At 41.7% G+C, this 17,545-nt stretch overlaps 1 protein-coding gene across 3 annotated transcripts in view; it reads left to right on the top strand.

Moving 5' to 3' along the window:
* The window catches only part of tecrb (trans-2,3-enoyl-CoA reductase b), a 37,031-nt gene extending 20,723 nt beyond the window's left edge, over positions 1–16,308 (top strand). For all 3 annotated transcript variants that reach the window (XM_090195214.1, XM_036948973.2, XM_036948971.2), the window contains 4 exons: positions 14,573–14,619; positions 14,727–14,784; positions 14,910–14,998; positions 15,596–16,308. In XM_090195214.1, coding sequence (XP_090051340.1) covers positions 14,573–14,619; positions 14,727–14,784; positions 14,910–14,998; positions 15,596–15,769 — 368 coding nt within the window. In that variant the 3' untranslated portion in view covers positions 15,770–16,308. The remainder of the gene's footprint in view (positions 1–14,572; positions 14,620–14,726; positions 14,785–14,909; positions 14,999–15,595) is intronic.
* Positions 16,309–17,545: the final 1,237 nt, after the last annotated feature.

Here is a 17,545-nt window from a genome sequence, read left to right as displayed (position 1 = left end):
TAACCACCTTCTATATACACCACCTAGTGAGTACGCTACTATATTAACCACCCACTATATACACCACCTAGTGAGTACGCTACTATATTAACCACCCTCTATATACACCACCTAGTGAGTATGCTACTATATTAACCACCCTCTATATACACCACCTAGTGAGTACGCTACTATATTAACCACCCCCTAGTTAGTACGCTACTATATTAACCACTACCTAGTGAGTATGCTACTATATTAACCACCCCCTAGTGAGTATGCTACTATATACACCACCACCTAGTGAGTACGCTACTATATTAACCACCCTCTATATACACCACCTAGTGAGTACGCTACTATATTAACCACCCTCTATATACACCACCTAGTGAGTACGCTACTATATTAACCACCCACTATATACACCACCTAGTGAGTATGCTACTATATTAACCACCCTCTATATACACCACCTAGTGAGTACGCTACTATATTAACCACCCCCTAGTGAGTACGCTACTATATTAACCACCCCCTAGTGAGTATGCTACTATATTAACCACCCTCTATATACACCACCTAGTGAGTACGCTACTATATTAACCACCCCCTAGTTAGTACGCTACTATATTAACCACCCCCTAGTGAGTACGCTACTATATTAACCACCCCCTAGTGAGTATGCTACTATATTAACCACCCTCTATATACACCACCTAGTGAGTACGCTACTATATTAACCACCCCCTAGTTAGTACACTACTATATTAACCACCCCCTAGTGAGTACGCTACTATATTAACCACCCACTATATACAACACCTAGTGAGTATGCTACTATATTAACCACTACCTAGTGAGTATGCTACTATATTAACCACCCTCTATATACACCACCACCTAGTGAGTACGCTACTATATTAACCACCCTCTATATACACCACCACCTAGTGAGTACGCTACTATATTAACCACCCTCTATATACACCACCTAGTGAGTACGCTACTATATTAACCACCCACTATATACACCACCTAGTGAGTACGCTACTATATTAACCACCCTCTATATACACCACCTAGTGAGTATGCTACTATATTAACCACCCACTATATACAACACCTAGTGAGTATGCTACTATATTAACCACTACCTAGTGAGTATGCTACTATATTAACCACCCTCTATATACACCACCACCTAGTGAGTACGCTACTATATTAACCACCCTCTATATACACCACCACCTAGTGAGTACGCTACTATATTAACCACCCTCTATATACACCACCACCTAGTGAGTACGCTACTATATTAACCACCCTCTATATACACCACCTAGTGAGTACGCTACTATATTAACCACCCACTATATACACCACCTAGTGAGTATGCTACTATATTAACCACCCTCTATATACACCACCTAGTGAGTACGCTACTATATTAACCACCCCCTAGTGAGTACGCTACTATATTAACCACCCCCTAGTGAGTATGCTACTATATTAACCACCCTCTATATACACCACCTAGTGAGTACGCTACTATATTAACCACCCCCTAGTTAGTACGCTACTATATTAACCACCCCCTAGTGAGTACGCTACTATATTAACCACCCCCTAGTGAGTATGTTACTATATTAACCACCCTCTATATACACCACCTAGTGAGTACGCTACTATATTAACCACCCCCTAGTTAGTACGCTACTATATTAACCACTACCTAGTGAGTATGCTACTATATTAACCACCCCCTAGTGAGTATGCTACTATATACACCACCACCTAGTGAGTACGCTACTATATTAACCACCCTCTATATACACCACCTAGTGAGTACGCTACTATATTAACCACCCTCTATATACACCACCTAGTGAGTACGCTACTATATTAACCACCCACTATATACACCACCTAGTGAGTATGCTACTATATTAACCACCCTCTATATACACCACCTAGTGAGTACGCTACTATATTAACCACCCCCTAGTGAGTACGCTACTATATTAACCACCCCCTAGTGAGTATGCTACTATATTAACCACCCTCTATATACACCACCTAGTGAGTACGCTACTATATTAACCACCCCCTAGTTAGTACGCTACTATATTAACCACCCCCTAGTGAGTACGCTACTATATTAACCACCCCCTAGTGAGTATGCTACTATATTAACCACCCTCTATATACACCACCTAGTGAGTACGCTACTATATTAACCACCCCCTAGTTAGTACACTACTATATTAACCACCCCCTAGTGAGTACGCTACTATATTAACCACCCACTATATACAACACCTAGTGAGTATGCTACTATATTAACCACTACCTAGTGAGTATGCTACTATATTAACCACCCTCTATATACACCACCACCTAGTGAGTACGCTACTATATTAACCACCCTCTATATACACCACCACCTAGTGAGTACGCTACTATATTAACCACCCTCTATATACACCACCTAGTGAGTACGCTACTATATTAACCACCCACTATATACACCACCTAGTGAGTACGCTACTATATTAACCACCCTCTATATACACCACCTAGTGAGTATGCTACTATATTAACCACCCTCTATATACACCACCTAGTGAGTACGCTACTATATTAACCACCTTCTATATACACCACCTAGTGAGTATGCTACTATATTAACCACCCTCTATATACACCACCTAGTGAGTACGCTACTATATTAACCACCCTCTATATACATCACCTAGTGAGTACGCTACTATATTAACCACCCTCTATATACACCACCTAGTGAGTACGCTACTATATTAACCACCCTCTATATACACCCCCTAGTGAGTATGCTACTATATTAACCACCCTCTATATACACCACCTAGTGAGTACGCTACTATATTAACCACCCCCTAGTTAGTACACTACTATATTAACCACCCCCTAGTGAGTACGCTACTATATTAACCACCCCCTAGTGAGTATGCTACTATATTAACCACCCTCTATATACACCACCTAGTGAGTACGCTACTATATTAACCACCCCCTAGTTAGTACACTACTATATTAACCACCCCCTAGTGAGTACGCTACTATATTAACCACCCACTATATACAACACCTAGTGAGTATGCTACTATATTAACCACTACCTAGTGAGTATGCTACTATATTAACCACCCTCTATATACACCACCCCCTAGTGAGTACGCTACTATATTAACCACCCTCTATATACACCACCTAGTGAGTACGCTACTATATTAACCACCCACTATATACACCACCTAGTGAGTACGCTACTATATTAACCACCCTCTATATACACCACCTAGTGAGTATGCTACTATATTAACCACCCTCTATATACACCACCTAGTGAGTACGCTACTATATTAACCACCCTCTATATACACCACCTAGTGAGTACGCTACTATATTAACCACCCTCTATATACACCACCTAGTGAGTACGCTACTATATTAACCACCCTCTATATACACCACCTAGTGAGTACGCTACTATATTAACCACCCTCTATATACACCACCTAGTGAGTACGCTACTATATTAACCACCCTCTATATACACCCCCTAGTGAGTATGCTACTATATTAACCACCCTCTATATACACCACCTAGTGAGTACGCTACTATATTAACCACCCCCTAGTTAGTACGCTACTATATTAACCACCCCCTAGTGAGTACGCTACTATATTAACCACCCCCTAGTGAGTATGCTACTATATTAACCACCCTCTATATACACCACCTAGTGAGTACGCTACTATATTAACCACCCCCTAGTTAGTACACTACTATATTAACCACCCCCTAGTGAGTACGCTACTATATTAACCACCCACTATATACAACACCTAGTGAGTATGCTACTATATTAACCACTACCTAGTGAGTATGCTACTATATTAACCACCCTCTATATACACCACCACCTAGTGAGTACGCTACTATATTAACCACCCTCTATATACACCACCACCTAGTGAGTACGCTACTATATTAACCACCCTCTATATACACCATCTAGTGAGTACGCTACTATATTAACCACCCACTATATACACCACCTAGTGAGTACGCTACTATATTAACCACCCTCTATATACACCACCTAGTGAGTATGCTACTATATTAACCACCCTCTATATACACCACCTAGTGAGTACGCTACTATATTAACCACCCTCTATATACACCACCTAGTGAGTATGCTACTATATTAACCACCCTCTATATACACCACCTAGTGAGTACGCTACTATATTAACCACCCTCTATATACACCACCTAGTGAGTACGCTACTATATTAACCACCCTCTATATACACCACCTAGTGAGTACGCTACTATATTAACCACCCTCTATATACACCACCTAGTGAGTATGGTACTATATTAACCACCCTCTATATACACCACCTAGTGAGTACGCTACTATATTAACCACCCACTATATACACAACCCCCTAGGGAGTACGCTACTATATTAACCACCCTCTATATACACCACCTAGTGAGTACGCTACTATATTAACCACCCACTATATACACCACCTAGTGAGTATGCTACTATATTAACCACCCTCTATATACACCACCTAGTGAGTACGCTACTATATTAACCACCCCCTAGTGAGTACGCTACTATATTAACCACCCCCTAGTGAGTATGCTACTATATTAACCACCCTCTATATACACCACCTAGTGAGTACGCTACTATATTAACCACCCCCTAGTTAGTACGCTACTATATTAACCACCCCCTTGTGAGTACGCTACTATATTAACCACCCCCTAGTGAGTATGCTACTATATTAACCACCCTCTATATACACCACCTAGTGAGTACGCTACTATATTAACCACCCCCTAGTTAGTACGCTACTATATTAACCACTACCTAGTGAGTATGCTACTATATTAACCACCCCCTAGTGAGTACGCTACTATATACACCACCACCTAGTGAGTACGCTACTATATTAACCACCCTCTATATACACCAACTGGTGAGTACGCTACTATATTAACCACCCTCTATATACACCACCTAGTGAGTACGCTACTATATTAACCACCCACTATATACACCACCTAGTGAGTATGCTACTATATTAACCACCCTCTATATACACCACCTAGTGAGTACGCTACTATATTAACCACCCCCTAGTGAGTACGCTACTATATTAACCACCCCCTAGTGAGTATGCTACTATATTAACCACCCTCTATATACACCACCTAGTGAGTACGCTACTATATTAACCACCCCCTAGTTAGTACGCTACTATATTAACCACCCCCTAGTGAGTACGCTACTATATTAACCACCCCCTAGTGAGTATGCTACTATATTAACCACCCTCTATATACACCACCTAGTGAGTCCGCTACTATATTAACCACCCCCTAGTTAGTACACTACTATATTAACCACCCCCTAGTGAGTATGCTACTATATTAACCACCCACTATATACAACACCTAGTGAGTATGCTACTATATTAACCACTACCTAGTGAGTATGCTACTATATTAACCACCCTCTATATACACCACCACCTAGTGAGTACGCTACTATATTAACCACCCTCTATATACACCACCACCTAGTGAGTACGCTACTATATTAACCACCCTCTATATACACCATCTAGTGAGTACGCTACTATATTAACCACCCACTATATACACCACCTAGTGAGTACGCTACTATATTAACCACCCTCTATATACACCACCTAGTGAGTATGCTACTATATTAACCACCCTCTATATACACCACCTAGTGAGTACGCTACTATATTAACCACCCTCTATATACACCACCTAGTGAGTACGCTACTATATTAACCACCCTCTATATACACCACCTAGTGAGTACGCTACTATATTAACCACCCTCTATATACACCACCTAGTGAGTACGCTACTATATTAACCACCCTCTATATACACCACCTAGTGAGTACGCTACTATATTAACCACCCTCTATATACACCACCTAGTGAGTACGCTACTATATTAACCACCCTCTATATACACCCCCTAGTGAGTATGCTACTATATTAACCACCCTCTATATACACCACCTAGTGAGTACGCTACTATATTAACCACCCCCTAGTTAGTACGCTACTATATTAACCACCCCCTAGTGAGTACGCTACTATATTAACCACCCCCTAGTGAGTATGCTACTATATTAACCACCCTCTATATACACCACCTAGTGAGTACGCTACTATATTAACCACCCCCTAGTTAGTACACTACTATATTAACCACCCCCTAGTGAGTACGCTACTATATTAACCACCCACTATATACAACACCTAGTGAGTATGCTACTATATTAACCACTACCTAGTGAGTATGCTACTATATTAACCACCCTCTATATACACCACCACCTAGTGAGTACGCTACTATATTAACCACCCTCTATATACACCACCACCTAGTGAGTACGCTACTATATTAACCACCCTCTATATACACCACCACCTAGTGAGTACGCTACTATATTAACCACCCTCTATATACACCATCTAGTGAGTACGCTACTATATTAACCACCCACTATATACACCACCTAGTGAGTACGCTACTATATTAACCACCCTCTATATACACCACCTAGTGAGTATGCTACTATATTAACCACTACCTAGTGAGTATGCTACTACATTAACCACCCTCTATATACACCACCACCTAGTGAGTACGCTACTATATTAACCACCCTCTATATACACCACCACCTAGTGAGTACGCTACTATATTAACCACCCTCTATATACACCATCTAGTGAGTACGCTACTATATTAACCACCCACTATATACACCACCTAGTGAGTACGCTACTATATTAACCACCCCCTAGTTAGTACACTGCTATATTAACCACCCCCTAGTGAGTACGCTACTATATTAACCACCCACTATATACAACACCTAGTGAGTATGCTACTATATTAACCACTACCTAGTGAGTATGCTACTATATTAACCACCCTCTATATACACCACCACCTAGTGAGTACGCTACTATATTAACCACCCTCTATATACACCACCACCTAGTGAGTACGCTACTATATTAACCACCCTCTATATACACCATCTAGTGAGTACGCTACTATATTAACCACCCACTATATACACCACCTAGTGAGTACGCTACTATATTAACCACCCTCTATATACACCACCTAGTGAGTACGCTACTATATTAACCACCCTCTATATACACCACCTAGTGAGTATGGTACTATATTAACCACCCTCTATATACACCACCTAGTGAGTACGCTACTATATTAACCACCCACTATATACACAACCCCCTAGGGAGTACGCTACTATATTAACCACCCTCTATATACACCACCTAGTGAGTACGCTACTATATTAACCACCCACTATATACACCACCTAGTGAGTATGCTACTATATTAACCACCCTCTATATACACCACCTAGTGAGTACGCTACTATATTAACCACCCCCTAGTGAGTACGCTACTATATTAACCACCCCCTAGTGAGTATGCTACTATATTAACCACCCTCTATATACACCACCTAGTGAGTACGCTACTATATTAACCACCCCCTAGTTAGTACGCTACTATATTAACCACCCCCTTGTGAGTACGCTACTATATTAACCACCCCCTAGTGAGTATGCTACTATATTAACCACCCTCTATATACACCACCTAGTGAGTACGCTACTATATTAACCACCCCCTAGTTAGTACGCTACTATATTAACCACTACCTAGTGAGTATGCTACTATATTAACCACCCCCTAGTGAGTACGCTACTATATACACCACCACCTAGTGAGTACGCTACTATATTAACCACCCTCTATATACACCAACTGGTGAGTACGCTACTATATTAACCACCCTCTATATACACCACCTAGTGAGTACGCTACTATATTAACCACCCACTATATACACCACCTAGTGAGTATGCTACTATATTAACCACCCTCTATATACACCACCTAGTGAGTACGCTACTATATTAACCACCCCCTAGTGAGTACGCTACTATATTAACCACCCCCTAGTGAGTATGCTACTATATTAACCACCCTCTATATACACCACCTAGTGAGTACGCTACTATATTAACCACCCCCTAGTTAGTACGCTACTATATTAACCACCCCCTAGTGAGTACGCTACTATATTAACCACCCCCTAGTGAGTATGCTACTATATTAACCACCCTCTATATACACCACCTAGTGAGTACGCTACTATATTAACCACCCTCTATATACACCCCCTAGTGAGTATGCTACTATATTAACCACCCTCTATATACACCACCTAGTGAGTACGCTACTATATTAACCACCCCCTAGTTAGTACGCTACTATATTAACCACCCCCTAGTGAGTACGCTACTATATTAACCACCCCCTAGTGAGTATGCTACTATATTAACCACCCTCTATATACACCACCTAGTGAGTACGCTACTATATTAACCACCCCCTAGTTAGTACACTACTATATTAACCACCCCCTAGTGAGTACGCTACTATATTAACCACCCACTATATACAACACCTAGTGAGTATGCTACTATATTAACCACTACCTAGTGAGTATGCTACTATATTAACCACCCTCTATATACACCACCACCTAGTGAGTACGCTACTATATTAACCACCCTCTATATACACCACCACCTAGTGAGTACGCTACTATATTAACCACCCTCTATATACACCATCTAGTGAGTACGCTACTATATTAACCACCCACTATATACACCACCTAGTGAGTACGCTACTATATTAACCACCCTCTATATACACCACCTAGTGAGTATGCTACTATATTAACCACCCTCTATATACACCACCTAGTGAGTACGCTACTATATTAACCACCCTCTATATACACCACCTAGTGAGTATGCTACTATATTAACCACCCTCTATATACACCACCTAGTGAGTACGCTACTATATTAACCACCCTCTATATACACCACCTAGTGAGTACGCTACTATATTAACCACCCTCTATATACACCACCTAGTGAGTACGCTACTATATTAACCACCCTCTATATACACCACCTAGTGAGTATGGTACTATATTAACCACCCTCTATATACACCACCTAGTGAGTACGCTACTATATTAACCACCCACTATATACACAACCCCCTAGGGAGTACGCTACTATATTAACCACCCTCTATATACACCACCTAGTGAGTACGCTACTATATTAACCACCCACTATATACACCACCTAGTGAGTATGCTACTATATTAACCACCCTCTATATACACCACCTAGTGAGTACGCTACTATATTAACCACCCCCTAGTGAGTACGCTACTATATTAACCACCCCCTAGTGAGTATGCTACTATATTAACCACCCTCTATATACACCACCTAGTGAGTACGCTACTATATTAACCACCCCCTAGTTAGTACGCTACTATATTAACCACCCCCTTGTGAGTACGCTACTATATTAACCACCCCCTAGTGAGTATGCTACTATATTAACCACCCTCTATATACACCACCTAGTGAGTACGCTACTATATTAACCACCCCCTAGTTAGTACGCTACTATATTAACCACTACCTAGTGAGTATGCTACTATATTAACCACCCCCTAGTGAGTATGCTACTATATACACCACCACCTAGTGAGTACGCTACTATATTAACCACCCTCTATATACACCAACTGGTGAGTACGCTACTATATTAACCACCCTCTATATACACCACCTAGTGAGTACGCTACTATATTAACCACCCACTATATACACCACCTAGTGAGTATGCTACTATATTAACCACCCTCTATATACACCACCTAGTGAGTACGCTACTATATTAACCACCCCCTAGTGAGTACGCTACTATATTAACCACCCCCTAGTGAGTATGCTACTATATTAACCACCCTCTATATACACCACCTAGTGAGTACGCTACTATATTAACCACCCCCTAGTTAGTACGCTACTATATTAACCACCCCCTAGTGAGTACGCTACTATATTAACCACCCCCTAGTGAGTATGCTACTATATTAACCACCCTCTATATACACCACCTAGTGAGTACGCTACTATATTAACCACCCCCTAGTTAGTACACTACTATATTAACCACCCCCTAGTGAGTACGCTACTATATTAACCACCCACTATATACAACACCTAGTGAGTATGCTACTATATTAACCACTACCTAGTGAGTATGCTACTATATTAACCACCCTCTATATACACCACCACCTAGTGAGTACGCTACTATATTAACCACCCTCTATATACACCACCACCTAGTGAGTACGCTACTATATTAACCACCCTCTATATACACCACCTAGTGAGTACGCTACTATATTAACCACCCACTATATACACCACCTAGTGAGTACGCTACTATATTAACCACCCTCTATATACACCACCTAGTGAGTATGCTACTATATTAACCACCCTCTATATACACCACCTAGTGAGTACGCTACTATATTAACCACCTTATATATACACCACCTAGTGAGTATGCTACTATATTAACCACCCTCTATATACACCACCTAGTGAGTACGCTACTATATTAACCACCCTCTATATACACCACCTAGTGAGTACGCTACTATATTAACCACCCTCTATATACACCACCTAGTGAGTACGCTACTATATTAACCACCCCCTAGTTAGTACACTACTATATTAACCACCCCCTAGTGAGTACGCTACTATATTAACCACCCCCTAGTGAGTATGCTACTATATTAACCACCCTCTATATACACCACCTAGTGAGTACGCTACTATATTAACCACCCCCTAGTTAGTACACTACTATATTAACCACCCCCTAGTGAGTACGCTACTATATTAACCACCCACTATATACAACACCTAGTGAGTATGCTACTATATTAACCACTACCTAGTGAGTATGCTACTATATTAACCACCCTCTATATACACCACCCCCTAGTGAGTACGCTACTATATTAACCACCCTCTATATACACCACCTAGTGAGTACGCTACTATATTAACCACCCTCTATATACACCACCTAGTGAGTACGCTACTATATTAACCACCCTCTATATACACCACCTAGTGAGTACGCTACTATATTAACCACCCTCTATATACACCACCTAGTGAGTACGCTACTATATTAACCACCCTCTATATACACCCCCTAGTGAGTATGCTACTATATTAACCACCCTCTATATACACCACCTAGTGAGTACGCTACTATATTAACCACCCCCTAGTTAGTACGCTACTATATTAACCACCCCCTAGTGAGTACGCTACTATATTAACCACCCCCTAGTGAGTATGCTACTATATTAACCACCCTCTATATACACCACCTAGTGAGTACGCTACTATATTAACCACCCCCTAGTTAGTACACTACTATATTAACCACCCCCTAGTGAGTACGCTACTATATTAACCACCCACTATATACAACACCTAGTGAGTATGCTACTATATTAACCACTACCTAGTGAGTATGCTACTATATTAACCACCCTCTATATACACCACCACCTAGTGAGTACGCTACTATATTAACCACCCTCTATATACACCACCACCTAGTGAGTTCGCTACTATATTAACCACCCTCTATATACACCATCTAGTGAGTACGCTACTATATTAACCACCCACTATATACACCACCTAGTGAGTACGCTACTATATTAACCACCCTCTATATACACCACCTAGTGAGTATGCTACTATATTAACCACCCTCTATATACACCACCTAGTGAGTACGCTACTATATTAACCACCCTCTATATACACCACCTAGTGAGTACGCTACTATATTAACCACCCTCTATATACACCACCTAGTGAGTACGCTACTATATTAACCACCCTCTATATACACCCCCTAGTGAGTATGCTACTATATTAACCACCCTCTATATACACCACCTAGTGAGTACGCTACTATATTAACCACCCCCTAGTTAGTACGCTACTATATTAACCACCCCCTAGTGAGTACGCTACTATATTAACCACCCCCTAGTGAGTATGCTACTATATTAACCACCCTCTATATACACCACCTAGTGAGTACGCTACTATATTAACCACCCCCTAGTTAGTACACTACTATATTAACCACCCCCTAGTGAGTACGCTACTATATTAACCACCCACTATATACAACACCTAGTGAGTATGCTACTATATTAACCACTACCTAGTGAGTATGCTACTATATTAACCACCCTCTATATACACCACCACCTAGTGAGTACGCTACTATATTAACCACCCTCTATATACACCACCACCTAGTGAGTTCGCTACTATATTAACCACCCTCTATATACACCATCTAGTGAGTACGCTACTATATTAACCACCCACTATATACACCACCTAGTGAGTACGCTACTATATTAACCACCCTCTATATACACCACCTAGTGAGTATGCTACTATATTAACCACCCTCTATATACACCACCTAGTGAGTACGCTACTATATTAACCACCCTCTATATACACCACCTAGTGAGTATGCTACTATATTAACCACCCTCTATATACACCACCTAGTGAGTACGCTACTATATTAACCACCCTCTATATACACCACCTAGTGAGTACGCTACTATATTAACCACCCTCTATATACACCACCTAGTGAGTACGCTACTATATTAACCACCCTCTATATACACCACCTAGTGAGTATGGTACTATATTAACCACCCTCTATATACACCACCTAGTGAGTACGCTACTATATTAACCACCCACTATATACACCACCCCCTAGGGAGTACGCTACTATATTAACCACCCTCTATATACACCACCTAGTGAGTACGCTACTATATTAACCACCCACTATATACACCACCCCCTAGTGAGTATGCTACTATATTAACCACTACCTAGTGAGTATGCTACTATATTAACCACCCTCTATATACACCACCTAGTGAGTACGCTACTATATTAACCACCCTCTATATACACCGCCACCTAGTGAGTACGCTACTATATTAACCACCCTCTATATACATCACCTAGTGAGTATGCTACTATATTAACCACCCCCAACTGAGTACGCTACTATATTAACCACCACCTAGTGAGTACGCTACTATATTAACCACCCACTATATACACCACCTAGTGAGTACGCTACTATATTAACCACCCACTATATACACCACCTAGTGAGTACGCTACTATATTAACCACCCCCTAGTGAGTACGCTACTATATTAACCACCACCTAGTGAGTATGCTACTATATTAACCACCCTCTATATACACCACCTAGTGAGTACGCTACTATATTAACCACCCACTAGTGAGTACGCTACTATATTAACCACCCACTATATACACCACCTAGTGAGTACGCTACTATATTAACCACCCCCTAGTGAGTACGCTACTATATTAACCACCCACTATATACACCACCTAGTGAGTACACTACTATATTCACCACCCCCTAGTGAGTACGCTACTATATTAACCACCCACTATATACACCACCTAGTGAGTACGCTACTATATTAACCACCCCCTAGTGAGTACGCTACTATATTAACCACCACCTAGTGAGTATGCTACTATATTAACCACCCTCTATATACACCACCTAGTGAGTACGCTACTATATTAACCACCCACTAGTGAGTACGCTACTATATTAACCACCCACTATATACACCACCTAGTGAGTACGCTACTATATTAACCACCCCCTAGTGAGTCCGCTACTATATTAACCACCCACTATATACACCACCTAGTGAGTACACTACTATATTCACCACCCCCTAGTGAGTACGCTACTATATTAACCACCCACTATATACACCACCTAGTGAGTACGCTACTATATTAACCACCCCCTAGTGAGTACGCTACTATATTAACCACCCACTATATACACCACCTAGTGAGTATGCTACTATATTAACCACCCTCTATATACACCACCTAGTGAGTACGCTACTATATTAACCTCCCTCTATATACACCACCTAGTGAGTACGCTACTATATTAACCACCCACTATATACACCACCTAGTGAGTACGCTACTATATTAACCACCCTCTATTTACACCACCTAGTGAGTACGCTACTATATTAACCATCACCTACTGAGTACGCTACTATATTAACCACCACCTACTGAGTACACTACTATATTAACCACCCTCTATATTAACCACCCACTATATACACCACCTAGTGAGTACGCTACTATATTAACCACCCTCTATTTACACCACCTAGTGAGTACGCTACTATATTAACCACCCACTATATACACCACCTAGTGAGTACGCTACTATATTAACCACCACCTACTGAGTACACTACTATATTAACCACCCACTATATACACCACCTAGTGAGTACGCTACTATATTAACCACCCCTAGTGAGTACGCTACTATATTAACGACCCTTGTCTTTTCAGCAATCTATGGTGAGCAGCAGGTCAGGATTGCCCTCGTAATCTTTCTGGTAAGACTCTACTGTTCTATACTCTACTATAATGTACTCATCCTGTATACTATAGTAATAGAACAATATCATAGTAAATGGTTATTTAGTAGATGCTATCTTCTCAGTTCTGTCAGGTTGGTAACTTCTCCATCCATATCGCCCTGCGGAACCTCCGCCCACCAGGTACACACCCCTATTGAATATGCAAACATTAGAACACATCAATCACTTCAACATGCACTGTTTTCTCTGTGTGCTACAAAACAGTAGCCCACAATAATCTCTCTCCCTCTGTCTGTCTCCATCAGGATCTAAGACCAGGAAGATCCCCTACCCCACTAAGAACCCCTTCACCTGGATCTTCCTGCTGGTCTCCTGTCCCAACTACACCTATGAGGTGAGTCTTATTTTATTTATTTATTTATTTTACCTTTATTTAACTAGGCAAGTCAGTTAAGAACAAATTCTTATTTTCAATGACGGCCTAGGAACAGTGGGTTAACTGCCTGTTCAGGGGCAGAACGACAGATTTGTACCTTGTCAGCTCGGGGGGTTTGAACTTGCAACCTTCCGGTTACTAGTCCAACGCTCTAACCACAGATCTAGGATCAGCTTCCCCTCCACCAATCTTAACCATTAGTGTGGAAAATGCAAAGATCAACGTCTAGGGGCGACATCACCCTGTATTTAGTCCAGGGTGACGCTGCCCTCTGCCTCTCACTGTAGTAGTTAGGCTCATGGCCACCTAGTGGCAGAAGTTTGCAGTGAAATTTTTGTGAATAGGAAACGGGTTTGGATACCTGGTCAGTTATATAACTAAATGTCTTCCACATTTAACCCAACCCCTCTGAATCAGAGGTGCGAGGGGCTGCCTTATTCAACATCCACATTATGATGTGTGTGTGTGTGTGTGTGACACCATTGTTCTCTTTCTCCTATGTAGTGTGTGTGTGTGACATATAAAAGTATGTGTGTAACACCATCTCTCCTGTAGCTGGGCTCGTGGTTCGGCTTCACCCTGATGACTCAGTGTCTGCCGGTGGCGTTCTTCACGGCGGTGGGCTTCATCCAGATGACGGTGTGGGCCAAGGGGAAGCACCGCAGCTACCTGAAAGAGTTCCGGGACTACCCTCCCCTTCGCTCGCCCATCCTCCCCTTCGTCCTCTAGAGAAGACTGGAGACCCACCCAAACCTACACTGGACTGACCTGGAATGAGAACCCTCCCCTTCGCTCGCCCATCCTCCCCTTCGTCCTCTAGAGAAGACTGGAGGCCAACCCAAACCTACACTGGACTGAGAACCCTGCCCCCTTGATTACCGCCCCTATCCTCCAATTAATAACACTTACCCCCCCCAAAAAAAAAACATTGAGGAGACTGTCTTATACTATGCTTTCCCACACAGAAGTTTCTGCCTAACAACGCTCCTCAACCCACGTGATTGGCTATTGTTATTTTTCTTATGCGTGTTTAATAACCTGACTGACAGTCTGGTGTCTCAAATGGTACACTACTACAGGGCCCTCTGGTCAAAAGTAGTGCACTACATAGGGGCTAGGGAGCCATTTGGGATGCGACCAGTATATAACAAGGTGTAGGTCTATCTGCTCTGGGTTACTTTAGTTTTGTTTTTTTACTCATGTGAAGAAGTATAACAATACCAAAGTCTTTGATCAGAAATGGGGAAATAAACCATGAGCTTTTGGTCGTTCTGTTGGAACTTTCATTAGAAGACATTCAGTTTAAAAACCATCTTATCTAGACTACTGTTACTAGACTGGAGACTAATACACACCACTGTTACCACACTGGAGATGAGGGCCATATGATACAATAGAACACATCTAAGGCTGCGTTTACACAGGCAGACCAATTGTGATCCCACCCCACAAATTGGTCTTTTGACCAATCTCAGATCTGATTGCTCAAATCACAAATGAGTGAGAAATCAGAATTGGGCTGCCTGTCTAAACCCAGCCTGTGATAGGGACAGAATGCGAAACTAAATTGATTCTATTCAATCAGTTGATGGATCTAGATTGTAGAGGGAAAGATGTGCAATTTGTCTGGTCATTCAGGATGACATGTCCATATGATCTTGGATCAGCTCCCCTCTTATCATTATGAAATAAAAGGCTAACCTGATCCTAGAGCAGTAGTTCTAATCAGCCCTGGACTAGCTTTTCACCCCGTTGAACGTAGCACAGGCAGGACTAGTGATTATGAAACAAACTAATCTTGATTCACTCAGATCAGCATTAACTGGTGACAGCTGATGTCTGGGCGGTGTCAGAGGTGGAACTGCGTTAGAGCGGTCAAATCCCCAAGCAGCTCCGTGCAGACCGGTTCTCACGGACAAGGCCATTGGATAAGACAAAATCCCATTCAGCCGTGTTAAAGTTCAAACACTTGAATTAGACTTGGTAGGCAGAAATCCCCCATTCAAATGAAAACATACATTAGCCAAACATAATTTGACAGAGTCATTATTCCTGACCCTGATAGAAGTTCAAAACAGAGCGTAGTAGGCTCTAACGCAGCACAGATAAGGGGTTTGTCAAAAGCAGCCTCTCTGATTCGTCAGCTCCTACTGCAGCTACACCTCCAACACCGTGGAAACATCAGCTATGTGGATCCGGCCAACGCTGGTTGACACGTGATCTGATTGAATCCAGGCCTAAATGTTAGATCGCAGGTTGTTGACAATGCCGCTTTTAAAGGCAATTTTCCGATAGAGCCGACATGTTCACCGTGAATGAGATCTCTACTACAAACACGGGAACATCGCATTTTAAAAACTGCATTGTCGACAACCCCACTGTCGGATAGCTGGCTCAGACCCTGCTCTGATGCACACCCCTCCTGCTACCTGGGGTGTATTCAACAAAAACAAGCATTTCTATTGGACAAATTGGGGTCGGTCTCTCCACGTTGGTTCCCAGGCT

The sequence above is a fragment of the Oncorhynchus mykiss genome, chromosome 13 (assembly GCF_057628025.1).
Source record: "Oncorhynchus mykiss isolate SJ-2025 chromosome 13, ASM5762802v1, whole genome shotgun sequence".
In the NCBI taxonomy this organism is placed as follows: Eukaryota; Metazoa; Chordata; class Actinopteri; order Salmoniformes; family Salmonidae; genus Oncorhynchus; species Oncorhynchus mykiss.
The sequence above is the reverse complement of the archived record's forward strand: the minus strand, read 5'-3'. Positions and strand labels throughout refer to the sequence as shown.